The 25138-nt window shown below is 41.9% G+C and overlaps 4 protein-coding genes across 6 annotated transcripts; 2 read left to right on the top strand and 2 right to left on the bottom strand.

The window, feature by feature from the left end:
* Positions 1-465: 465 nt before the first annotated feature.
* LOC104421229 (E3 ubiquitin-protein ligase RZFP34) lies at positions 466-3561 on the top strand. Its single transcript, XM_010033112.3, is given in 14 exon segments — positions 466-604; positions 1002-1096; positions 1193-1280; positions 1368-1427; positions 1807-1839; positions 1924-1954; positions 1957-2000; positions 2095-2138; positions 2329-2369; positions 2488-2570; positions 2650-2741; positions 2840-2909; positions 3031-3072; positions 3165-3561. Coding segments are annotated over 13 exon segments (828 nt in total). The 5' UTR covers positions 466-604; positions 1002-1052; the 3' UTR covers positions 3321-3561.
* Positions 3562-5256: 1695 nt separating this feature from the next.
* On the bottom strand, positions 5257-9275 carry LOC104421228 (protein UPSTREAM OF FLC). Its single transcript, XM_010033110.3, has 6 exons — positions 8243-9275; positions 8065-8134; positions 7788-7903; positions 6731-7616; positions 5889-6175; positions 5257-5789 (listed from the first exon to the last, which is right to left on the bottom strand). The coding sequence occupies exons 1-6, from the start codon at positions 8430-8432 to the stop codon at positions 5764-5766; spliced, it is 1575 nt and encodes a 524-aa protein (XP_010031412.1). The 5' UTR covers positions 8433-9275; the 3' UTR covers positions 5257-5763.
* A 3220-nt stretch (positions 9276-12495) lies between these two features.
* LOC104421226 (DNA ligase 1) lies at positions 12496-21752 on the top strand. The gene is made up of 17 exons (XM_010033109.3): positions 12496-13503; positions 14368-14484; positions 15508-15609; positions 15690-15806; positions 16445-16675; positions 16757-16851; positions 17124-17211; positions 18160-18291; positions 18863-18975; positions 19626-19727; positions 19802-19863; positions 20393-20464; positions 20553-20626; positions 20730-20786; positions 20909-20986; positions 21097-21174; positions 21314-21752. The coding sequence occupies exons 1-17, from the start codon at positions 12649-12651 to the stop codon at positions 21380-21382; spliced, it is 2442 nt and encodes an 813-aa protein (XP_010031411.2). The 5' UTR covers positions 12496-12648; the 3' UTR covers positions 21383-21752.
* An 886-nt stretch (positions 21753-22638) lies between these two features.
* Positions 22639-24180, bottom strand: LOC104421225 (protein enabled homolog). Of its 3 annotated transcripts, none has more exons than XM_018863327.2 (3): positions 23963-24180; positions 23813-23919; positions 22639-23704 (listed from the first exon to the last, which is right to left on the bottom strand). In XM_018863327.2, exons 2-3 carry the CDS (start codon positions 23864-23866, stop codon positions 22994-22996), a joined length of 765 nt encoding a protein of 254 aa, XP_018718872.2. In that variant the 5' UTR covers positions 23867-23919; positions 23963-24180; the 3' UTR covers positions 22639-22993. The 3 variants fall into 3 exon arrangements, with proteins under 3 accessions (XP_018718872.2, XP_039159482.1, XP_010031410.2); XM_039303548.1 differs by having other exon boundaries at positions 23813-23922; positions 23968-24180; XM_010033108.3 differs by having other exon boundaries at positions 23813-24179.
* Between the last annotated feature and the right edge of the window lie 958 nt (positions 24181-25138).

Below are 25138 nucleotides of genomic sequence, written 5' to 3'. Positions count from 1 at the left end.
TGACGATTAAGTGGCCTTGACCGGCCCCCTTTGAAAAAGCGATGTTGTTTTAATCGAATTTATGTGAAATTACTGGATAGAAAAACAACATAAGAGGGAAAAAAAATAGAGAGTCAAATGTCTCCATGGAGTCCATATAAGAACAAACAAAATCATAAGTAGCAAAATAATCGAAATCAAAATGGAGGGAGAAAATATTTATAAAAAAAAAAAAAGAAAGGGAGGAAGAGGGAAAAAGGATAAGGGGGTGGTCAAGTACTGTGCAGCGCACGCTCGGGCGTCGGCGCGTGGGGGATTCACGATTCCTTCCCCTCCGACCCAACAACAAAGCACCCGCCGTCTCGAGAATGCCCTCGACGGTTATCCGTTAACCCCACCGCGAAAAGGCCCCCTTACCAAAGCGACGTGACCCTTATCGTCAAATCACGTGATCTGTACTCTCTCTCTCTCTCTCTTCCCGCCATCCGGTCGGAACCAATGGGCTCTATAAAACCGCCGGCTGCGCACGGCGAAAGGCAAGTAGCAAAAGCCAATCCACTTTTCGCTTCGGCCATAAATTCGAACAGTCTTCAGCTCCGATCGTTCAAGGCGCGATCTTTATCAGGTGGGTTCGTCTTGATTTCGGGTAACAGTTGTTTTTAAATTCCGACGAGGGATCGATGTTTTCCTATCTAAGCATGTCTCGCGCGATCGATTGTCGGGGCAGGAATTCGAGGTGTCCCCGCGTCAGCCTTCCCTTACGTCCTGGTACGAGGAATGGCTGGAGCTGCGCGTATAAATTTGTCCTCCTCTTTCGCTCGTTTCGCAGTCGACCACCCTCGTTTGATTGTTTCTTTGCTGGGTCTGTGCGTGTTCTGTTGAGGGATTTCGGTCGTTAGTCGCAGCTGGGTCTCTCTCTTTCTGACTGACTTCGTCGTCGTCGTCGTCTTTCATCTGCCATTTTTCTTTTGGTGGGTCTGCTTCTGATCGTCTGCTGCGGATGTTGTTGCGGCTTAATGCAGATTGAGGAGGCGGAAAAGAGGGGGGTGTGAAATATCAAGATTTGACAGAGAATGGAGGGCGGAAGAGCGGTGGATCTGGGATCTGGGGTTCTCGGGTTGGTACCATAGTTTGTTCGCGAATTTGTGTATTAGTTGTGAAAAGAAGTGTTTTTTCATTGGCATTTTTGTGTTTCTTTTTTTTTTTTGGTTAGGTGTGCACATTATAGGAGAAGATGCAAGATAAGAGCACCATGTTGTGACGAGGTCTTTGATTGCAGGCACTGTCACAATGAAGCGAAGGTATAGAAATGCAGAGAAATTGATCAATGCTTTTGTTCACGATTCAATTAGTATGACTGATGCCCTAGAATCTTTGATATGATGCAGAATTCGCTCGAAACTGCGCCACTAAAACGGCATGATGTTCCACGACATGAAGTGAAACAGGTATGCATGATTCACCGGCTTACATTCTTAGTGAATAGGTTTATTTGTTTTGTCCTTGTTTCTCCTAGGGGATCTGGGTTTTGGTAAGGCATGGATGGATTTTCCTGTTTACATTTTCAGTTACTGCGAATGAAATGAGAGCAGGATAGTTTGACAGCAGTTAAGACAGCCAATCGTATTGGTTTCGATTGAGATTGACTGACAATAATGTTGTTTACCTGCTGAGTCATATGCTGAGGCACAATCTCCCTCTCTTATTTTTAGATCAAATATACAATCATGAAATGATTCTGCTTCATTGATGGTTTATTTCCATTTACTTTATGATTGTCTACTTGTTCTGCTTTTTTATGGTGCTTTTATCTCATTGGCCTTTCAGGTCATCTGTTCTTCGTGTGGCACCGAACAAGAAGTAAGCTGTGAATTTTAAAAACTGAAAGATATGTAATTGAAAAACAGCGTATGATGGTACTTACCTAAATGTTCAATACGCCAGGTTCAACAAAACTGCCAGAATTGTGGGGTTTGCATGGGAAGTATTTCTGCACCAAGTGCAAGTTCTTTGATGATGATGTAATTATTGTTCTCTCGATTTTTCCTTCAGTTCTTTCCCAGTCTCTGCCCCATGATTGCATCAGCTGACCTTACGGTTGCTCCACATTCTCAGGTTTCGAAGAATCAATACCATTGTGATGAATGCGGTATCTGCAGGTAAATCAACTAGCCAATGTTGCTCATAGTTGAATTTCTGGGGTGTCTCGAGTAGTTCTGCAACGTTCTCATTCTGTCATCATTTGTTTCATAAGCAACTATTTTTTTGTTAATTTTCACCAAATGCACACTTATATATCATATATTTCGTCATTATATTTAATCCTCAATCCGTCTGTTGCTTCTACAGAACTGGAGGCAAGGAGAATTACTTCCACTGTAAGAAATGTGGTGAGTGTGGCTTCTAGGAAAACCATGTTTTTGGTTTTTCCGCTTTTGCTTTCGTAGCACTCTCCAGATTCTAGTTTGATTGTAATTACCTCTGATATGCTTAGAACATTTGTTATAGGATGTTGCTATTCGAAGTTAATGAGGGATGCCCATCGCTGCGTTGAAAGGGCAATGCATCACAATTGCCCTGTATGCTTCGAGGTAAGATACAGAGCCAAAATTCTGCATTGATATTGTCAATTAAATTTGGAATTGCTAAATTTTCTAAATTAATCTGCAGTACCTTTTCGACACAATGAAAGATATAACTGTCCTACCTTGTGGACACACCATACATTTGGAATGCGTCAAAGAGATGGAGCATCACTGCAGGTAAGCACCATATGTCTCGCTCACTCGCTATGCCTTGCAGTCGACTAAATATTAGTTTCCCTTGAGATTTACATCGAAATCATTCTCGGATTCTGCAGGTACTCGTGCCCTGTTTGCTCAAAGTCAATCTGCGATATGTCTAATATGTGGAGGAGACTCGATCAAGAGGTACTAATTTGAACAGGATCTCTGTTTTTCTTTTTGTTTCTTTCAATAGATTTTGCTTGCACCAAACGGATCTGTGCTGTGTCAGCTGAAATCGCTTGTTGATTCTTGAATATCATCACAGATTGCAAAAACTCCAATGCCTGAAGCATACCAAAACAAGATGGTGAGAATTTACTCTGTATAGTCAAGAGCATTCGTTCAAAGTCATGAAGCCCTTGTTCAAAGTTTCTAAATTGAATTCATTGTGCTTGATAGGTTTGGATACTCTGCAATGATTGCGGAGCACAATGCGAAGTCCAGTTTCACATTGTGGCAAACAAATGCACAAGTTGCGAGTCCTATAATACACGACAGATGCAAGGCGGTCCTCCAGCCTCATGTTCATCCGGCACACCCGAGGTCGTGAGATGACCACTACAGTCAATAGTTTTACACAGAGCAGCGCATCCTCTTTAATTAGAGTCGGGGCATGAGCGATAGATAAGGGTCTTTGAGACACCTAGTATGGTTATGTTATCTTGTAAAAGCTTTCCTTAAAAGGGAATTCATTTTTTTGGCATTATCCTGTAGTTTTATGGTTCTTGCCGTACGAGAAATTCTGATCATTTATATCAGATCTGTTTCTTGATCCATCGCATTTGCCCTTTCTTCACTCATGCAAGCGGATTAGGCAACCGGGCCAGAGTTAAGAACCTGTCCGAAAACGAGGCTAAGCAAATTTGTTCTCTCTTAACCATTGAATTCAAGCAACGGTTTTTCTTGCCCAGGCATATGTTAAGCGTACAAGTCATTCGAAAACTTTGCACGATGTACGCTAACGCTATCTCTACCTAAGAATTTATTTATTTTTGGTCAGACTGCCTAAGAGAGTGAGTTGAACAAAATCAAGGGAAAATGAAAGTTAGGCTGTGCGGGAGAAGTTCTTGTAATCAGCTTTAGAGTTCTCTTTTTTCAGAATTTTCACTGTTAGAGAGACTCATTCTGATGTTAAAAAATTCTAGGGGGAACACGAAAGAACTGCCAAAAAGTCTCGGGACAAACATTACTCCACTGCCCCTCAAAATTTGAAATTTATTTTTCTACTATTAAAATAGATAAATAACCGCACGCGCATGTATATGTGTGTGTGTTTGTATATATATTGATTCATGAGTATCCGAACCATATCACAGAAAAACAAGAGGTAAAACAGACCCTGCAGTTTATGAAGTCGAGATCTAGGGGAGCGTACTCACGGTTTCAACGCATTAATATATTCCAAACTAAAGGAAAAGTAAACCGTCCCTGACAAAAATGGCCTCGAACGTGGGATTTTGTCGCTGTCCAAAGCGCCTTTGGGGTCAATTAGATGCAGCGTGTCAATTTATGACAAACGGCCCCCGCACACTGGTCTCTTAAACCGAACATCATTTAAAGTCCCGCATAAAGAATCGATTGAGGCCTGGTCTCTTCTCCAAGCTTCTGTCTCTCTCACAGTTAGTGCAGCACCGTCGTCATTCGAGAGTTTCTGAAAAGCAGAGTTTAGTAAAAGCTCTCGCGCATCGTGCTTTTTAGATTCTTTTTTAGGTCAATCTGGCCAACATTTAGTACCAGTGGGACATCCTGATTTAACTATAATTTCTCGATTCTTCAGGGAAAAAAGAAGGGGAATGATAACAGAGACTGATTTGCAATGGTTTTGACCAGAAATTTCAGATTTTTCTCCAAGACTTTGATATTTTCAACCTCGAGGACAGAGATGCGCGAACATTGTACTTGGTATAATTCATGAAGATTGTAGTTATGCAATCGGTATAACATGTAGAGCGAAAGAATGGGGATACGAAGTGATCACATCCCTCCTAGTGGCGCAGGATAATGTATGCGACAAACAATATGGACATGCACCTCTGTCCCTTCAAAGAAGACTCGGCATTAGAATCGGAGATGAGTATCGTGTGTTCGCTTTCTGCCCATATACATGCTCTACTCCTCATTGAAGTTCCTACGCCAACTCCAGTTTTCGGTCCCAAATGTAAAGAAAATGAAATGGCAAGCAGGACCCCACCTTCTCAGTGGAATTCCCACTCGATCAAACATTCAATACCACACTGTTGAGGCGACAGGGAACTCGGAGATGGCGCCCCAAAAGTCGACGTTTGACCCTGGTGCACTAACACTACACTCGAGAAACCGTGGTCGTGTCGACTTTCCAAAGGACCTTTTCATATGGTAGGTCAGAGTCAACTGCATCACATGGGATCCTATTTTTCTGTTCCCTTTTCGGTTTCCCACATGGTTTCATCTTCGCTTGTAAATGATGGAGAAATTTCAATGATTCTCCACATGTAAAGCATGTTCATCCATGCACAAAACATCCAATGATGCATTTAATATGTAAACATCTCCATCCATGCACAGAACAGTAAACGATGTATTTGCTTTTGTTGTGTAAGAGTCTCAAGACAAAACAGTTGGTTCTCATTGGATTTGCAGGGAGGAACAGTCCTAGGAGGTGATGCAGCACTGTGGAAGCACCGCAACTGAGGAAATGCCATAAAGAGAGAGATCCACTTTCTATAAAGCTGAACCCAAAAATTCGCTCAACATCACCAGAGCTTGTCCCCCCACTACACAAGAAACCTTTTCTTCTCTCCTCTTTTTTCTCAACTTTCCAGATGTATGGAGTATCATCAAGAGGGCCCGCCAACTCAATTCGGGTAGCATTCAAAATTCAAATGAAGCTTTTCCAAAAGTTTCACATGCTTCACCCACAAGCAGAGACGACGTGGAATCGGTGCATCTTACCTTTTGATGATTTATAAGTCTCTTTAACAGCTGCCAACTTCGATGTGGGAAGGTGCTTTAGATTGGATTATAACCCGAGCTCCTGAAGCAAGCCTGTTTAACAAAATGTATAACAATTTTCAACCAACATGAACATACAGATCCCCATCCCTCAATGAAATTGGACGAAGTAGATCAAAGTCGAAACTTAACTTTCTTCAATTTTTATCACTTGCTCATCCTCCAGGGCGGAGTCTCTCTTTGACGGGTTGCTCTCTGGGGAAGGCTCAGTGATTCTTCTACTGTTACCATTCGATGAGTTGGCAAATAATGCTCTGGAGCTCTCTGCTCTGTCTGAAGAAATTCTTGCTTTATCAGAGAGAGGGGATCTCATAGACTCACTTCGAGGTTGTTTAGCTATTGAAGCTTTAATCAATAGGGGTATGCATTTTGACCGTCCATTCTCACTTTCCCCAGCCGAATCTAATGGCTTATCAGACCTGCGAGAGAAATAACACGTCCTATAATTATCTAACTTAAGGAACAAAAAGGATTTCTCTTCTAAATAATATTGCCTTCACAACTATTATAGCCCCATAACAGTTGAGAAGAGCGAAGGAGATTGTCGACTGTCTAGAATCAGCCATCCTCACAAAGAAAACCTCTAGTTACAGCTTTTACAAAGCCAAGGCCCCCTCGAGAGTGGGGGAAAACATGCTCTGTAAAATATGCACCTTCAACATGTTTAGCATAAAAAAATGGTGTCGATATGTCATTTACTTGACCGATTTATGAATCCTATTACAGATGCAATGAGATTTGAGTTGCAAGCTGCAGGTTGGCTCATCATTCACGGCGGAGAGACATTCAATTGAATGTCTGAGGTTCCAAAATAGTGCAAACATATGGACGCTGGTTTTTGCAATACGTTTTCACAGAACAAAGCACAACCAGAGTGAGCATACCCATTTTTTTCTTGATTCATTTCGTACACATATACTAGCAAGAAGAACTAAATCTAGAAAAGAGAGCACTGCATAGGAAATCGGAGTTACCGGCCAGCATTGTAGGAAGAGGAACGCTTCAGAGAGCTAAGTCCATCTCCATCCTCCCGGAGAAACTTGGTCTCTATCAAGCTCCCACTGAAATACTCCTTATCTTCCAGCCTAATGCCCATCAACCGTGGATTTTCTGATAAGCAATCGAGCTCCCCCATCATCAATGATGTAGAAAACAAAGGAGATGGAAATTTTGAATGGGAAAATCTGGGCCTGTAAGTTGGGATTAAGCCAAAACTGTTATCTTTCACTGATATTGATCCACACGAGATTAATTGCATCAACATGTTGGTAGCTTTAAGCCTTGCATTGGTTGGCATTCGGATCTCTTCCTCTTCAAGAATTCTAAAACTGTTCATCTTGCTAGCATCAGCTCTAATCAATGATTCCAGAGTTTCAGTCTTTCCACCCGATGAAGAAGCACTAGACGATGTGGGCGGAGGGGAAACTGCATCACTAGAAATCTCAGAGGTCTCCTTCGAGCATGAGGTCTTGGTTTGGCAACTATCGTTGCATTCACGTTCAGTCGAGCCATCATCAGTAGAGACTCCTCTAGTACAAGTTTCTCTGGTTTGACCTCTGCTTACATCTTCTTCAGTCTGAGTTGATGCATCAGCTAAACCCTCATTCTTATACACCTTGTACTCCGTCAAGCTCAAAGACCCATTCCAACCAGAGCCTTTTCCATTTGTTGACTGTGGTGAAACGTCAGTGGAATCGGTGTGATGAACTGGAGAAGAATGTTCATCCTCTTGAGAGTGTTTTGCTTCTTTTCCATTCAAGCTTGAAGATGACGATGAATCATCTTGACTTCTAGAAGAAGGTGGAGCTGGCAATTGCTTCAAATTCCTCACGCCGACATTCACGACAGGACTGAAACGATCTGTATAACATGTGCAGTAGCAAGACAGGAAGTAAGCCAGCTTAGCCCAGGTTTCTATTCTCTTTTCTACTTGCCAATATTAGTCATATATAATTCACAAGCAAACGCAATTCTCCACCATATCTAAAGTCAGCAGCAAGGTCAAGTATAAAAGACCACCATCTACCTCACCTGAATTAGATTCATCAAAAAGCTCCGAGCCTTTGAGGACGTATTCATTTCCATTAGATGGAAGGATCAAGTCATCTTCGCAGAGATCATGCCAAACGAAACCATTTTTGTAGCTTCTGCAATGATCAACGAATCGAATAATTCAGGCCACATCACTCACTCGTATGATTTACCAAGTAATTATCCAATAACTCGACATGCACCCCGGACGATCTAAGCTGCGATTGTTATGCAACTAGAAATCACCCATTAATGAGAGAAATTCGAACTGGCGTACCTCTTGGAAGACCATGAATACATAGACGCCATTCCTCTGCCTCGAAGAACATTCAGCCGATCAATCACATCTGCCAAAACAAAACCGTATCCGCAACAAATGACGCTCCGCTAGCAACGGAGAATGGGCCAAAACTAAAACAAAGAAGAATAAATGCAGCTCCCTGCTTCGCGGTTACCTCGCAGATAGAGCCCTTCCGGCGAAGCGACAGGCACCTCGATGAAATGAGGGTGCTCGAGCTGGCGATTCCGGCAGAGATAGTAAACGACGGGCACCTTCCTGTTCTGGATGTACTTGGGCGACTTCTCCGTCCACACCTTCGCCCTCTCCGGGCTCACTTGCCGATACTTCTTCATCCTCGCCTCCATTCCTCACCCCCGCAATCAAAACCCAACCCTAGCGCGCCCCGAAACCGGCCAAAAAACCAACTCCGCACCTCCGGCTCCGAGCCGGCCGGCAGCCGAGCTCAGTCGAGCTCTCCAACGGAAAACCGCAGATTCCGGAAGAGCGAAAACCGACTCCGACGCCCGACCCTCCCGATCAGCGTATCCGACTACCGAATCACGGCTGCCGGGGGGCGTTGACCGGAAGTGGACACGGATCCGGACGCTCCGGCGGAGGAGTAGGACGGCAGAACGGGAATCCGGAGGAGGAGCCGCCGCGACATGGACGTCGCCGTCGCCGCCGCCGTAGCCGATTACTGTTCTAACGGAGAGGAGGGGCGGAGGCGAAGCGGGAGCAAAATGCGTGGAGACGCGATGCTGGGGGGGACTGTCGCCCGCATTCAATGCGGCGTCGCCATGTGCCGCGCCGCGCCCGCGGAACCGATCGGGATTCCGCGTCGTCGTTTCTCTCCTCCCTCCTCCCGAAGAGCGCTTCTTCAGCTTCACGGAGAGAAAAAGAGAGAGAGAGAGAGAGGAAGGGAGGGAAAGCGACGGGTGAAGGACGAGACGGGACGAAAGGGAGGGAGAACGTGAAGCTTCCCCCCTTATTTTCTGGTGCGCTTTTGGCAGGTCGCGCGGACTGGACTGGACTGGCTGGGCGGCTCTTTACAAAAGGAGCTGAGAACTGAGCTCTCTCGGCCTTTAAGCTTCCCTTCCGTTCCGTTCGTTGCCGATCTTTTTGAAAGTTGTCACGTCGGTGTTTTGCCTTTCTAGCTTTATTAACGGGTTGTTTAGATCTGGTAGCTTTAGGCGCTTTTTCTCCTCCTCCTCCTCCTCTTTCTTCTTCTTTTTTTTATATAGCTCTTTATTGATGTGCACTTGGCCGAATATAATTAAGACGTGCTTGCTTTGGTGCCTTTTGAGCTACCACATAATATAAGCCCGATCACTTTTGGAAAGTCTTTGAAGCTCCGAAACGGGCAGCTCAGCATTTCCTTGTCGTGGCATGTTAAATAAATGCAACGAGAGAACTAAAGAGGGATGAACCTCGTGCATGAAATATTAGTGAGTCGTAAATTATTCGATTGTTATAACTGAATCGAATCTTGAAACTTTTCGGATGATTATAATTATGGCTAATTGAATTTATTTAATGTGACGTCGGTTTTCTTTTGATCATACTTTTAGCTACACTAACGATCTTGTCCACTTTAATTTCAATAGAACTATAGTGATCTAGCTTCACATATGAATTAGTCTAGTAGAATGACACTCGAATTCAATGACGAAAGGAGATGGGAACATATTTACGATACCAAGTGAGTCAAAGTTCACATTAAATGATTGGGTTATCCTAAATGTTCCTGTACATGCAAGATCGGCATTATCGTGTGGCCTGTGTTCCTAAGTCTTCTCGTCCTTGCAAATATGCAACTATTAGCGCTCGCTTATTGTCATCGACAGGTGCGTCAAACCATAAGTTAGCCTATTTTGCTATCGTAGAGGTCCAGGTCGGTGCTAGCACATCCCACATGTTCCCTTTGACCCGCCATCCTCACGTAGAGGCAACCACAAGTGCTCTCGCATCATCGTCGAGGAGTGCATGAAACCACAAGAGAACCTATCATGCTATCCTAGAGGTCCATATAGTTGCAAAGATGTAGCATTGTCATGGGCCACCGTGTTTCCTATGATTTGTCGTCCCTCTGTAGAGGTGGCTATTAGCGCTCCTTTATCATAGTCAAAAAGTGTACAAGATCACAAGGTACCCTTAAAATTTATGGGACCAGGGATGCATCCGAAAGGTCCATATAGGCACTACATCACCAAAATCTGATATTTGGTCAATTCACTTGCCCCAGCTGTGGCTCATGTTTTATGTGGTTCAAATGTCTTTTAGAAGGTTAGGATTGACCTATGTAAGGTAAGTTCTCGTGATATGTAAAAATCAAATGGAAATCGGTCTAAACAAATATTCCGTGTGAAGAATGCCTAGGTGCATGGGTGTGTCTATATACGTACATTCTTTGGAGGCCAAATCACTTGGCTCAACAAGCCACACCCTTACCATAAGCTTGCGCAATCACTCGAGTTCAAAAGCAATCAACTAATCGATATATAGAGAGAACGAATCAATTGAATGTGTATTAATTTCGTTTCTATATCATCGATGAGAAATCGGGCTATGATGTAGACACAATCACGGAATATTCGATCACGCTAAATCCCGATCTCATGCTCTCTCTCTATCTACGTCGCATGGATAAGAGACGGAAAACGCGTCGTAGATTCGAGTCTCGTAGGGTCCGAGGCTCAATTCCGTGTGGGGAATGGCAAAGAAACAGCCAGCGTTCGTATGATTAAGCCGGACCGACGCTGACCGGTCGAATTGCTCGGGCCGCCGGGGCCTCTCCGCCATTCACGGGTTCTCGGTGACCGTCCGTGGACGCATCCTCGCTCGCGGTCATCTCCCTGCAAGTCGTCTTCGAAACGTCGTGGATCGCGTCCATTAGGCGCGCGTCTTGAAATTTCTGCACTGATGTGATGTGAGCCGTAGGCATATGGCAAGCCAAATCATTCGAAGATCGCGCGTGTCGTTTCGATTTCGACGGTAGCTCGTGCTGACATCCTAGATTTTTGTTGCGCATTGAAATTCCCATCAAGGGATGGGCCGGCATTTTTCAATTTTTTTTTCTTTTGGCTAAGAAAATGATATGAAAAGCAACATCACAAGTCTTCGATTGGAATAAAGTAAGATTTTATGGTCATAGAAATTTTGGCCTCATTTATTTTTCGGAAATTTAACAATTTTAGAAATATTTTTCAATATAATTAATTGATGAAATTTTTTTCATTATTAATAATAATTCATACTTAAATATTTGTATGAATGATAAAAATAATTTTTGTTTATTTATTTTTATAAATAATATTTTAGGAAGATATTTATTCGAAACAAGTTTAAATTAAAATCGGTGAATTTGACGAATGACGTGGTTTTTTATGGTTCGAACAAAATATTATTTTCGACCGAATAAGAAAGATGGGAAATGGAGTGAATGATTAGTAGTAGGCTAGTAGGATCCTAGGACCTACGCTACGTTGCCTTGCCAGCTTGGAGTGTTTGCTGATCGGGCCTCGGGGGCCTAATGGCATTGAAGTCCGACACATGGGCTTTGTCTGAAGTAGGTCCATTCATAGAGATAAAGCCCAGCAAGGAGTTAGGTTTCAATTTATTTTGTGGAATCGCGAGTCGTAGGTTTAGGATGCATTTGGTTCGATGTTGCGAAGGTACCTTGGGGCCCTAAATCTTTCGCGAAATGCAAATGATATTTGGAAAATTCTTTGTAGAACTATGGGAAAATGCACAAAGAACGTGTTCGATGGTCATTTAGAAAGCAATATTCTTTGAATATAAATTTTGACACTATTCATATTCTCCAAAGAGATTGGAACGAGATTGCGAGATCATGCAACTAGTGAGACTTAAGGTCAAGCAACTCTCGATTGGGTTATGCAAATCCAAGCGATCATTACTCGACAGTTGCCTAGTGCATGACCTTAGTTGAGATTAACTAGCGATTGATTTTATTTGTCGATAGTTGAATTCGTTGACAAAAAGATTGAGATTTTTTTTTTTTTATAAATGAAATAGTAAAAATCATTTTTATTTTGTAATTTTTATCAAGTGATGTTTAAATCAAAATTGCTTCTCATTATAATTTTAAAATACATTTTCTTTTAGAAAATCCTATTAATTCAAAACTCCTCATATTTTCCCAAAAACATTCTCCCAAAGTCAAATCGAACGCATCTTTACGGATCCATACTCGTGATTTGGGATAAATGTTAATCCACCTCGTCAATGTGTATAATTTTGACCTACAATTATAAAAAGATATGTATCATGGTCCGAAATTTCACTACCCATTCGACATATCCAAGATCTCTGCACGGTTGAAAATTCAAGACTCGTTTGATGGTCCGAATATAATTTCAGCAGGCGAACGATCCACGTGGGCATTTAATCAGAGAGATGCTAATCTCGATTTGGCACGTCGTAACGGAAACAGATTAGAGCCCTGGACGAACCTCGGAACAAGTGAGACGACTGTCTGCGTCGGACTGCGTTTTTCCCGCCATTTTTGCTCCGAGCTCACCTCCAGTCGTCTTCAACCTCCGTCTCGCCCGCGCGTCTTTCATGTTCTTCCTTCGCTCGTGCTGCCATTGCCGCTCTCCACGCCTCGCTCTAAATCCCAGGCTCGTCCCCCCTCTCGCTCGGCCCCTCTTCTCCGCCGCTAAACCCTTCTCCTCCTCCTCCTCCTCCTCCCTCCGCCGCCCCCTCTCGCTCTGCTCCTCCTCCTCGCCACCGCCGCCGCCGCGGAAGCGCGGGATGTCGTCGAAGCCCTCGGCGTTCGACGCCCTCATGTCCGGCGCCCGCGCCCGCGCCGCCGCCGCCGCCGCCGCCAAGAAGAAGCCGCCGCCTCCCTCGCCGAAGAAGCGCAAGTCCCCCGATCCCGCCCCGGCCGAAAACCCTAGCGACGCCTCGAAGCCCGATTCGGTCGCGGTCGAGGCTAGAGCCGATGAATCGGAGGCTGTCGCCGGAGGGAGCCAGCTGATTGAAGAAGTCAAGGGCTCGAATCCGGAGAAATGCCCCGACCAGAAAAAGGCGAAGAAAGGGGATTCGTCTGCCGAGAGAGTGAAGGAATTGAAGGGCAAAATCCATTTGCTGAAGAAGAAGCCGGCCGATTTCTCCCCGAAGGCCGTGGCTTGCTGGGGCGAGGGCGAGAGGGTTCCGTTCGTATTTGTGTGCTTGGCGTTCGACCTGATATCGAATGAGTCGGGGAGGATTGTGATTACGGACATTGTGTGTAATGCGTTGAGGACTGTGATGACCACGACCCCGGATGATTTGGTCGCTGCTGTGTACCTGTTGGCCAACAGGATTGCTCCCGCTCACGAGGGGCTGGAGCTGGGAATCGGGGATGCGTCGATCATTAAGGCGCTCGCTGAGGCCTGTGGAAGGACAGACGTGCAGATTAAGAAGCAATACAAGGTTATCTTTTAAATGTAGTTGATCCGTTCATCCTCTCGTTTGAACTTTTCGGCTAGAGTGTGGAGCTCTAGTCTTTACATTCTGTTGATTAGTGTCGGCTCATGCTTGCTGAAATTTGAAATTCAAACATAAATTTACACGGGGGAGTTTCTATGCTTCTTGTTCTTACAGGCGCTTTTCAGGAGTTGTATTAGTGGTAGAGAAAATCAACTCAGTTGATTGAAAAATAAAAAGATTTTAACATAATACTCCATAGACGGAATATTACAAGCAAGATTTCAAGGTCACTGACTGAAAGAAGGATTTTGGGCATGATAATATCCATCACTATAGAAAACTTTTGAAATGATACCGACATGATCATCTAGTAAGGGGTAATTTACAAGGCTTTTGAGGCCACTGACAAGGAATTGAATATTGAGAAGATTTTCCTAATGTCACAATTGATGATGCTAGGCTAGTTTCAGTGTCCTTTTCCTCCTTATTCTCTCTGGAAAGTCGTTGGCTTTTGTCACTTTCCATTTAATTCTGGCCATAAAGCTTATCAAAATCTTTGAAATTCACAAACTTACTCAACTTTTTCACTTTCAATTGTGGCATACAGCTTATCCAAATAATTGAAATTGACAAACTTACTCAACATTTTCACTTTTGTAGGATCTAGCTGAAATCTGTCAAAAGTTCCAAATGCTCACCGTTAGATGGTCAGATAATTGAACTTCTTTCTACACATGTAAAGCCTACTCTTTGTATTACGGGTCTAAAAGATCCAATATACTGGATCATGACACAGATGTTTTTTGTTCTTTATACATGAAGACTTTATTGTACAAATGCTCAACCTCTTGCTTGCTTATGTTGTAGGAGTTGGGAGATTTGGGCCTTGTCGCTAAAGCAAGTCGATCATCTCAATCCACAATGCGCAAGCCTGATGCATTAACTGTTGCCAAAGTATTTGATACGTTTCGGCTCATAGCTAAGGTATAATAACTCTTTGTTACTTTTCTTGAGTTCTTCTTTGCAGTAGTAATTGTACATGCATCTCTTTGCTTGCAAATTTGGATTGACGAGAGATATGCAGCTGATAAAAATATGGTGAAAAATATAGTAGGATCTGTTTCTTGTACGTCTATTAGTTGCCGTCCTTATTGATTCCTTGTCCTCAAAGTATTGTTTGCTTTAAGGTTAAGCATTTGAAATGCTGGACCATTTGTTGCAAGAGCTAAAGCTTTTACTTAGTCCCTGTATCATGTGACTTTGGTGAATATATTTGGTACTTGAAGCATATTTGTTTCTTTGAAATCGATTTCTTCTCTAAGAGTGTTGATATAATCTGGAAGTTCTGTGCTTCTGTATTTTCCAATATATATATTCTTTACTACTACGTTTAAGAGCTGATAATTAGTTGTTAGTATTTGACATAGTGTGACATAGTACTGTGCCTCCAGCTTCCCAAGATCAAGAGGCTATCCTATGTTTAGTTGACCTTGATGCGTATTTTCATGGGAGACCTCCATTATTGGAGACAGTTGGAGGTATGTTGCTAGGGGAATTAAGTATTAGCTTTGCAGTTGAAGCCATTGCAATGCAAACATCTACTGCAGTGAGGGCTATAAAATGGTTTTCTCTTGGTCATTCGCATAACTGCTCATGTTTTGGGTTTCTATTGTCCTCCATACATAGTTGAAGTCATATGAACTCTTTGCTGGGTGTAATTGCAGCATCCAGTAAACTTATGTTGAGTTGAACATTTCCTTAGTCTTTTGTTTTTTTCCCTTTATTCTTCTTCCCTGTGACAAAGCCAGTTCTTTGTTAGTCTGCACATAGAGGAGATGCTTGGTTCCAGTTGGAAGTAAATTTGATGTAATGCCCTATGCATCAGTGTTACTCCCTCTTACTAATAGTTTAGGACCATGAACTGGGTATGATTTAATTCAATTGGACTAAATCTTTTACAATGTTGTTACTGCCTTGGTTAATCTGCTACTTGCTGCATATTCACAGGAATCGGGGCAGAATAGTCAGGAAAAGAAAAAGAACCATATAAAAGCGCTTCTTGTTGCAGCCACTGATTGTGAACCTCAATATTTGATCCGCCTACTTCAGGTTATGGTTGAGACTTCTATGATGGTATTAGATTCGTGTTTGTTGATGGTTTTATTCGAGCTAAACTTCGTGTATTGCAGACAAAATTGAGGATTGGATTAGCAGAGCAGACTCTCTTAGCTGCACTTGGACAAGCTGCTGTATATGCTGAAAAACATTCTAAACCATCCACAGATGTTCAATCTCCTCTTGAAGAGGTGAAATTTACATATGTTAACATTGATTCATATAGTGTTGACATTTTCAGAAGTGTGCTCTTTGTTCATTATTTTTATATGTGGGTGGCTTCCCCTTGGACATCATTTTCTTCTGTGTAGGGATGTTACCCCTTTGGTCCTTTTTCAATAAAACTTTGCTTATACTAGAAACAGAAATGTTTATACTTCTGCTAAAACCCTTCGTCTTTTGATCAACTCACTCTTCTTTTTCGCATATAAGAAAGTATTCCATATATTGGGTCCTGAGAGTAGCAACGTATTTGACAAAGAAGTTAGAATTGCCTACCTCGTCCGAGTCATTGTTGGAGGGTTTAATGCTGCTAAAAATATTTCTTTTTCCTCTAGTTTTTGGTTAGTGTTAATGCTTTAGTTCTATTTTTCTCATGTATTTCTTCAATTGCCTGTCCTAGAATTGTGATGATCTATTTTCTTTAATTGAAAGATTCAACTTGGATTTTCTGAAGTGTGGTTGTTTAGTTTGTGTCAACACCTTTTTATTTTGGTTTTTTTCCCTTCTCTTTTATTTTTTCCTTCCATATAAAGTCTGGACTAGGATTACCTTTCTGAATTGTTCTTGCTTCCTTTTATACATGATTTATGACTTTTATCTGTTACAGGCAGCAAAGATCGTTAAGCAAGCGTACTCCATTCTTCCAGTTTATGATAAAATAGTTCCTGCTCTTCTCACTGACGGTGTATGGAATCTTCCAAAGTTGTGTACTTTTTCTTTGGGGGTCCCTGTTGGACCTATGCTTGCAAAACCAACAAAAGGTGTCTCGGAGATTTTAAGTAAATTCCAGAACATGGTATACACGTGTGAATACAAGTATGATGGGGAGCGTGCACAGGTGATGCATCTGAGTCAATTTCTTTCTCACCGCTTGTTATTTTATTTAAGGCTTTGCCATATGATGTTGCTGTTGTAACAGATACATTATAAGGAGGATGATTCTGTCGAGATATATAGTAGAAATGCTGAACATAACACTGGCAAATTTCCAGATGTTGTTGCCACAGTATCAAGGTGGGCCATTTTTTCTTCAAGTATCTTTTACACTATATGTAGACCATTCATCTCAAGTCTCGGTGGCTCCGATGGCTACTAGCTTAGAAATTCAGTAGTGATAGCCATTCCTGCACATTTCTTTAGATTTATCTTCCAGTTCTTTGCCTTGCTTGGGTAGGTAACTGGTGAATGGAAGTAATGCTTAACTTTGTATTTGACAGTGAGAAAGTTCATAATGTACATGAATACTTGATTAAATTTAATTAATTGCGGCATGTCTTGTTATGCAGATTAAAGAAGGAAGCCGTTAAATCATTTGTTCTAGATTGTGAACTTGTCGCTTATGATCAAGAAAAGAAAAAGATTCTTCCTTTCCAGGTAATAGATTCTCAAAAGGCTGTTCTCACTTATAGGTGCTATATCAATTCTGGAACAATCTTTTTTGCTTTCAACTTTTTAGTGACGTTTATAGAAAAAATAATCCTTGTTCACTAACTGGTCTACATGTTCAGGCTGCCTCTTATTTATCTGCTCAAGCATAATTGGTGCAGTGACCCTGTTGCGTTCTCTCATTGCTTTTGATATTTGTGCGTAAGATAGATCAGCTAGTTGAATTGGCTTGTTGGCATTTGCAGAATCTCCTAGTATACGTTGAGAATACAAGTGAGCCAAGTTTACAGAGAATGTTTGGCAATCACTCAAAGCTGAATCCTTGTCAACCAGCTTTTCAATCAGGGATATTGTGGCTATTGATAGCCATTAGCCATTAAAGATACTAAAACAATAATGACACAAGATAAGTTGCCAGAGGGACCTGTGCATGTGGGATTTATTGACTTCAACAATTATTTCTCTTACTTCTAACTTTTCATGGTACCTTACTTGCTCAGTGTCTTTCCATCGCCTTGAATTAGTTGTTAGTTATGTCAATGTAAGTAAAAAGGTGATCTTTTTGTTGCTTCTTGTTGAGATTTTATTATCTATATATTTGTTAATTGTAACTCCTGACCTAGTATGTACCTGTGTGATGTGAGTCACCAATAGATCTCACTCGAATCTATACTCCCCTATGTTCTCTTTTTCTTTCTCTTAACAAACTTTCTAATTTTTTTTCAGTAGTTACAGGGCTAACAAGATTTATTGGCATCGATATATTCACATCCTGTTTGATTGCAGTTGAACCTAGAATTTTAGCCTCAGCGCTCAACTTACTGTTCTATTTACTTTGATATCTATACACCTTGATATCTGATTGAGAATTTCTTATTTTGAGATGGTTGCAAGGGCTAATTGAAACAGGTCCTAAGATCAAAGTTTCTGTTGCAGATCCTCAGTACGCGAGCTCGCAAAAATGTAGTTTTGAGTGAGATCAAGGTGGATGTTTGCATATATGCTTTTGACATGCTTTATTTAAATGGCAAGCCACTTATTCAGGAACAGCTCAAACTTCGGAGGGAGGTATTGCCATTTTTTTTTCTTTTCAACTAGGGGCTAATAGTACCTTTTTCCCCTTATTGGAAAAGTAAATTCTTGCTAGAGCAGAGAGACTTGCTGGTTGTGTAGGTTTTAATGGTGTTTCTGCTTTAATATATAGTGAAAAGTGCCGGTTCATTTCTGGGCCATGAGTTGTTTGGAACTACTTCACTTAAAATGATATTCTATTTGCAAGATCTTTACCTTTTTATGTGCTAAGACCTTGTTGTAAAAATGTCTTGTCTTAGCCTGGGAAGTTGTTTATTGTCTTTTATTAAGAAATGGGTAGTTCCAGAGCTTGGTGAAGCCATTCATCTTTTAAGAGGGACAAAATGATTGGCAGGAATTGAGAGGAGTTTTTCTTTAAAAAGGAATGGCCCTTAATTCTACCCAGGCATTGGAAAGTATAAATTTCAGAGACTAGATAAAGGTAGAGGTACTGGCATATTTAGGAGCAGGTCTTGACTCTTGATAATTTTGTTGCCCTGCTGTTCATGCAATTTGTGAAATCTTGTAATGTCCATTCTCATGGACCTGTTGCTGTGTTAATGTGCAGCATCTATACGATTCATTCAAGGAAGAACCTGGATTTTTTCAGTTTGCCACTGCAATAACATCTAATGATATAGAGGAGATACAAACGTTTCTTGATGCTTCTGTTAATGCAAGGTATTATACTCTGTTCATGCCATAGCAGTACGGTATTTCATGTTTCCTTGTCAGCAGTCACACACATCATTAGTTGATCGTATTAAACACTTGGTAGTTCTTCTTCTTCTTGTTCTATAACATTGGGTGTCTAAGCCTCCTGGAGCACCTGCCTAAAAGCATCATGTCAACGACTCACATAAGAGTTCTTAATTGTGGAATTTTTCCATATGCCATAATGCATTATTTGGGATGTGAACAGTTGAGCTGAAAAACATTAGCAGGATCTCTCTCTCTCTTTCTCTCTCTGCACATGCATGTGTTTTTCTTAACTCTTTTTTTCAGTGTTTTTTTTTTTTTTTTTTTTTTTTGGGGGGAGTGGAGTGGGTGGAGGCGTTCCGATTAGTTTCTGATTCAATTGCTCATACTATTAGCTCAAAAAGATCTCGCATTATGTGTTATGATTCTCATTTTGGCTCTTTGCTTTTTTGTCTGCCATATTCCTATGAATGGGCGAGTTCTCCATGTCAAATCCTTTGGACAACTATCTCACAAGGAATGGCTTTACTGCATATTGTAAAAATATGCTCACTTGGTGATCAAATAATATCGAAGTGTTATAATTGAGATTTGCTTATCTTTTCCCCATACCATTGACATACTTGGTGCAGTTGTGAAGGTTTGATTATCAAAACGCTGGATCGAGATGCTACATATGAGCCTTCAAAGAGGTCAAATAACTGGCTGAAATTGAAGAAAGATTATATGGACAGGTAACAATGTGGTCATTATGATAGTCTTGCACCAGGTATGTGAATGTCTAATATATGACACTTTCCTTATGCAGTATTGGCGATTCAGTAGATTTGGTGCCTATTGCTGCTTTCCATGGTCGTGGGAAGCGTACAGGTAAGTGCTCATTAGAAAACTGACTTCACTGAATTGATCGTCTACTTATAATCACTATGGACAATGTCTTGGGGCTTGACCTCTATGCCCTTTTTCCCTTTGTAGTAATCTTTTGGTTTAAGTGATAAGGAGAGGTTTATCATTTGAAAGAAATGTCAGGGCCGTGGCTCCTTCTGCAGGCTATGTTTTCTATTACAAAAACAACTCTTCAATTTATTTATGAACCTTTGATAATTGTGTAAAAAATCAACGATATGGTCATTATGTTGTTCATTGACATTAGTCAACTTTGCCTGTTTCGGAGGTTATTTTGAGCTCAGCCTGCTCCAAACATCCCTAAAAGATAACATAGGGATATTATCTTCAATGAATATGCCTTGATGGACAATATCTTTTATTGCCTTATTTATTTGCCTCAGCTGTTCAGATCTGTCTATACTGGACTCATGGGCCAATGTATGCTTCAGTTCCTACCACATTAAACTTCAAATAAAGCTTTATCAGAGTTTATGGGTTTTCTCCTTTATAGGTGTGTATGGCGCATTTCTCCTTGCTTGTTATGACAGTTCCAATGAAGAGTTTCAAAGCATTTGTAAAATTGGTGAGAGAAAATAATTTGCTTAGTTGTTTGATGACACTCGATCTTTTATCAAAACATGACTTGATATTCTCTCTGGCAATGCGGCTAGGAACTGGTTTTTCTGAAGCCATGCTTGAAGAACGATCTGCCAGTCTTCGCTCTAAGGTTATTCCAAAGCCAAAGGTCTCTCTCTCTCTCTCTCTCTCTCTCTCACACACACACACACACACACAAAGAAGGGAAAGAAGGATTCTACTTTGTAACTTCTTTTCTTGGTTTGTTTCAGACATATTATCGTTATTCAGATACAATCAGTCCAGATGTGTGGTTTGAACCTTCTGAGGTAGTTCCTCACCTGTTTTTATCTTTTCTGCATTCTCCTTTTTCATTGATATTTCTTGCATGCAGCTTCTGGTCTCTGTAAAAATTTAATTATTTTCTATATGAACTCCGACTCTCTTCCAGGTTTGGGAGGTGAAAGCTGCAGATTTAACTATTAGCCCTGTTCATCGTGCTGCAGTTGGAACAGTAGATCCTGATAAGGTTTAAGTTAATCTTCTTCTTCTTCTTCTTCAGTAGACCTTACCAATGAATAGCAATTAACTTGTAGTCTTTATTCATCACTAAGTCTTGTCCTGAATTCTTTTATGAAGGGAATCTCTCTCCGGTTTCCTCGTTTAGTTCGTGTCCGTGAAGATAAAGCACCGGAGCAAGCAAGCTCATCAGATCTGGTGAGAAACAGTGCTATTAAGTTTTTGTGTTGTTTGGTACACCATATTGAGATAGAGGTGGTATGGGAAAAGGGTAAATGCAGTGACTATTTATTCTTTCACTGGCTTTCCTCAATAATTTTTCCTCTATTATATCCAGATTGCAGAGATGTATTTTGCTCAGAAGCACAATCACCCGAATAATAAAGATGAGGATGAAGATGACTGAGAAGCAAATTTCTCATGTTTCAAACATTCTCTATGTGATTCTCCCTGTAAGTAGAGGTGATCTTACATATACACTGCCATCAAGTCACCATAATTGAGGATGCGGCAGCTGGGACACAGAATTAGAGATCACTTGCATCAAGTGCTGCCTTAAATTTTCATTTTCTGTTGAAGAGAGCAGGCAGTGTCCTTGACAAATCCATTTGTAAGCCTGTATGTAGTTTTCTTTGTATTCTTGAGCTACATTGTGTGTCCCTCACTATTGACACTTCAGGTCGATGAAAGATATTGACTCAAAACAGAAGTGAAGGCGTGCTTCATGCTCCTTGGTGCTTTTATACTTGCATGCTATTCCAGAAACCATTAGAGAAGATAGCAGTACGTGTGTATGTGTAAATGTGGGTCTTCTTTTTACTAGACCTTCCTCTGTGGAAACCTTCTAAAAAGGCTAGGGGGTGGAGCACTTTCTTATTGCTTATATTTTCTTGCGCTGGGTCACACGTTGCGCTTGAGAAATCCAAGAGAGGCAGATATCTCCATTGGACTGTTGACTAACAAAATTTTCTGTTGTGTAGATTTCAAGTTCAGTGTCGAAATAAGCTCAGTAATTTCCTACATTGCATGAGCAATCGATTCTTGTTCACTTATCTTCTAGGCTCTGGAGGTACTTGTAATTCTTATTGCTAATGTATGATTGCTATGATTGGTCATTAACTGAAGGACTGCATTTAGGTTAATTTTTTAATGGACTTCTCATTTGGTAGTTCAAAGAATTTGAGATAGCAATTTTATTGGTACATATTGAATGTGACTAGTAGTGGCCGAAGAATCTTCTGCGTTAGAGGTTATTGTTATATTGCATGGTCCCTGGTGTATGATAGTGCGATTTCAACTGGTATAGGAGTACTATGTTAGGGCTTAAAATAACTCAATTCTCACGCTACGTATGGATTTGATATGAAGTCCATGCGGTTTTAAGATTTGCTCCTAGATTAGCTGAAAATTTGGGAGCAAGAGACAGGATCAGTGGCACAGAGTATCGGTACATGAAATTAGAGGAAACACCTTATGCAATTGAATCTGTGGTTGCCTCAAATGTTGGCTGATGATTGCTTTCCAAAGATATGTCAGGAGGCAGGCACGGTCGAGGCAAGACATTTGCAGACCCGACATTAAAGGGTCCTGAAGGTTCCTCGTTCTAAACATATAGCTTATCTATTCTGGATTATGCACCACTCTCTTTGACGCGTATCTTGCTTATGAGAACATGTAGCGTAAATCTGGTGTTTGGAGTTACATTTGAAGTCCTGGAGCAAATGACCTTTGGACAGATCAAGCTCTCTTTCAATTGATGTTAAATAGAATGAGGATAAACAAGAAAGAAAACTGAAATTCAGCACCATAAGCCCCCTATTTTCCCTTTTCCGAAACCAATCAACTTTTGGGTAATTCCCTTTCTAGAGGAGGGCATCTGTACAAGTGCTAAACCAGTCACCAGCCCAAATTCCTTGGCGATCTTTTCTGTTCTAAACGGGTGCTGCGACCAGTCTTAGTTTAACCAGCTGATGGAAATATCAATGGTCAAATTGGAGGGACTGTTTGGTGGTGTGAGTCAATTGAGGACAACTCTTTGGTACTTTGCTTCTCTTGAGGAAGCGGATATCTCACAGAGTCCCCTTTTCCTACTGTCCCCACCACAATTTGTGCCAGTGATGACGCTGCCGATGTTGATAGCAGAACCTGGGAGGAAGAGTGATGGTGTTGGCGGAAGTGGCGGTGACGGTATTGTCACTGGTGGGATCTCCGATGAAGGAAGTGGTGGCGGTGGATGCTTCCACTCGGGAAGAGGTCCTGCAAGCAGGAGTGTCTGAAGCAGTGGACCTGCTTTCATCACTGCCTGCAAAAGCTTGCCCTTCTCGGGAAGCGGCTTTTCCGGGAATAACTCAATGTCTGGCGGCACCGCTGTCATTTGAGGTGGATGAACCAGGTCCATGCTCGGTGACGAGACGATGCTCTCGTCGCCATCGGAAGATGAGAATGCATTGTTGGAGTCCATTACCCTTCTTGGTTCATCTTCCACAGAGGAAATTCCAGAGAGCGGAACCGTGAGCTGCTGCCGCTGTTGTTGGAGCAGGAACTTCTCTATCAGGAGCCGCTGGCATTTGACCTCCGCCTCGTTCCTCTCGGCAATTGTCTTCTCGAGCAGTCCTCTAAGGCAATTCAACTGCTCGTCTCGCCTCTTGAGCTCTTCTTGAACTGCTAACTTGGTGTTCTCTAGTTCCAGCGTCATGTAGACCAGAGAATTCCGCAGCTCATCCATGCTCTGTATGATCATAATGAGAGGAATTAGCACCTTGACCGCAGGGGAGTACAAGAGGGACTAGAGATGTGACTCTTTACATTGGAGCAAAAAAACAGGCATGAAACGTACCTTCCCTTGGCAGTAGGAAGCCCAATTGGCTAAAGAGCTCCTCTCATTGTCCATGTCTATATGCTTCAATGTGACTCCCAAGTACTAGAGAGAGAGAGAGAGAGAGAGAGTTTGAGTGAGGCTTGGATGTGTAGAGAGGAGAGAGGAGAGGAGAGAGAGAGAGTTTGAGTGAGGCTTGAATGTGTTGTTCTGGCATTTATAAGGGAGGGGTTGCTCTCGCTGTTGCTTCTGGTTCGTGTTAGATCTGTCTTTCTTTTTTCCAATGAGAGTTGGACGATTGCAGAAACTGCCAAAGGCCTGGCTAGCTAACGCTAAATTGTATCAATCCAAAGTCCAAGGTGTCTCTCTCTCTCCCCCTCTGGCATGTAGATGTAAGGAGTCAGTCTCTGACATGAACGGAGTCTCGTGTCTTTACGCACAAAATTGCCGCAGGCATGCCAGAAAATATCACCGATGAACGCGGGGAAGCTTCGCGTCTTTTACCCCTTTCCATACGCCTCCTCTCTCCCCTCCCTGTAATAATTATTGTCGGTACTGAAAACCGGACTCCGTCCACGAGCGTTACGCAATCTAAATCGAGTTAAATCGGTCCTACTTCATAACAAAGAACTGGGACCATCCAGCGGTTGAGCCGGCCGGTCTGCTTCGATTTTCAGAATAGTGATAAATATGTTTACACGTCGAACTGCCATTTTGCTGGCTCCGGATATTCGACCAAATTAGAGGTCAAAGTAAACAAAGAAACAAAGAAAGAAAAGAGAAGGGCCTGGAATTGACTTTTCCATGTTGCCACAGGAGGGAATCACCGCATCGGCATCGCTAATTTAACTGCTCATTTAACTGCTCGCTTTCAATTTACTGCATCGCTTTCTAATTCATATTCAACAATTCGTTTGGACCATCTCCGACCACGGCGGCGGCGTTGTAATTTTGGAATGCGATTGGGAACGTCCAGAAAACGCGAAACTTCCCCATCACCTCCTCCTCCAATTTTCTGCTGGGTCTCTGCGTATGTGGAAGTTTTAGTCATTGTCTAGACCAAGGGCACTAAATGCTTTGTCGTCGTGGACTTATTGAACGTATCAAATGCTTAGCGTGCAGGTAATATCCAATTGACATAGTGATGGAAAACCAAAGATAGATACGTCAAGATCTCAGCCTCAACTCAAGAGGCTTCTCTTTGAAATCAAACTGCTTATTTTCTTCTTCTCTTTTGAAAAAGCAAGAAAGTAATTTCCAGACTCGATTTTCGGTGTCAATGTTGCCCCGAGTGCTGTAATTATCATGGAATCTTTGCTTTTCCGTTAGACAAAATGGACAGCATTA

The sequence above is a fragment of the Eucalyptus grandis genome, chromosome 10 (genome assembly GCF_016545825.1).
Source record: "Eucalyptus grandis isolate ANBG69807.140 chromosome 10, ASM1654582v1, whole genome shotgun sequence".
NCBI classification, from domain to species: domain Eukaryota; kingdom Viridiplantae; phylum Streptophyta; class Magnoliopsida; order Myrtales; family Myrtaceae; genus Eucalyptus; species Eucalyptus grandis.
Note: the sequence above shows the minus strand (reverse complement) of the source record. Positions and strands in the feature narration are given on the sequence as shown.

Excerpts from the sequence above, each read along its gene's own strand:
- LOC104421226 (XM_010033109.3), top strand. The coding sequence starts at position 12,649 with ATGTTCTTCCTTCGCTCGTGCTGCCATTGCCGCTCTCCACGCCTCGCT. Across the intron at positions 18,292-18,862 it reads AGCTCAAACTTCGGAGGGAG|CATCTATACGATTCATTCAA; the intron begins GTATTGCCATTT and ends GTTAATGTGCAG. Across the intron at positions 19,864-20,392 it reads TGGTCGTGGGAAGCGTACAG|GTGTGTATGGCGCATTTCTC; the intron begins GTAAGTGCTCAT and ends TCTCCTTTATAG.
- LOC104421225 (XM_018863327.2), bottom strand. The coding sequence starts at position 23,866 with ATGGACAATGAGAGGAGCTCTTTAGCCAATTGGGCTTCCTACTGCCAA. Across the intron at positions 23,705-23,812 it reads CTTCCTACTGCCAAGGGAAG|AGCATGGATGAGCTGCGGAA; the intron begins GTACGTTTCATG and ends ATGATCATACAG.
- LOC104421228 (XM_010033110.3), bottom strand. The coding sequence starts at position 8,432 with ATGGAGGCGAGGATGAAGAAGTATCGGCAAGTGAGCCCGGAGAGGGCG. Across the intron at positions 7,617-7,787 it reads TTTTGATGAATCTAATTCAG|ATCGTTTCAGTCCTGTCGTG; the intron begins GTGAGGTAGATG and ends CATGTTATACAG. Across the intron at positions 5,790-5,888 it reads AGTGATAAAAATTGAAGAAA|GCTTGCTTCAGGAGCTCGGG; the intron begins GTTAAGTTTCGA and ends TTTGTTAAACAG.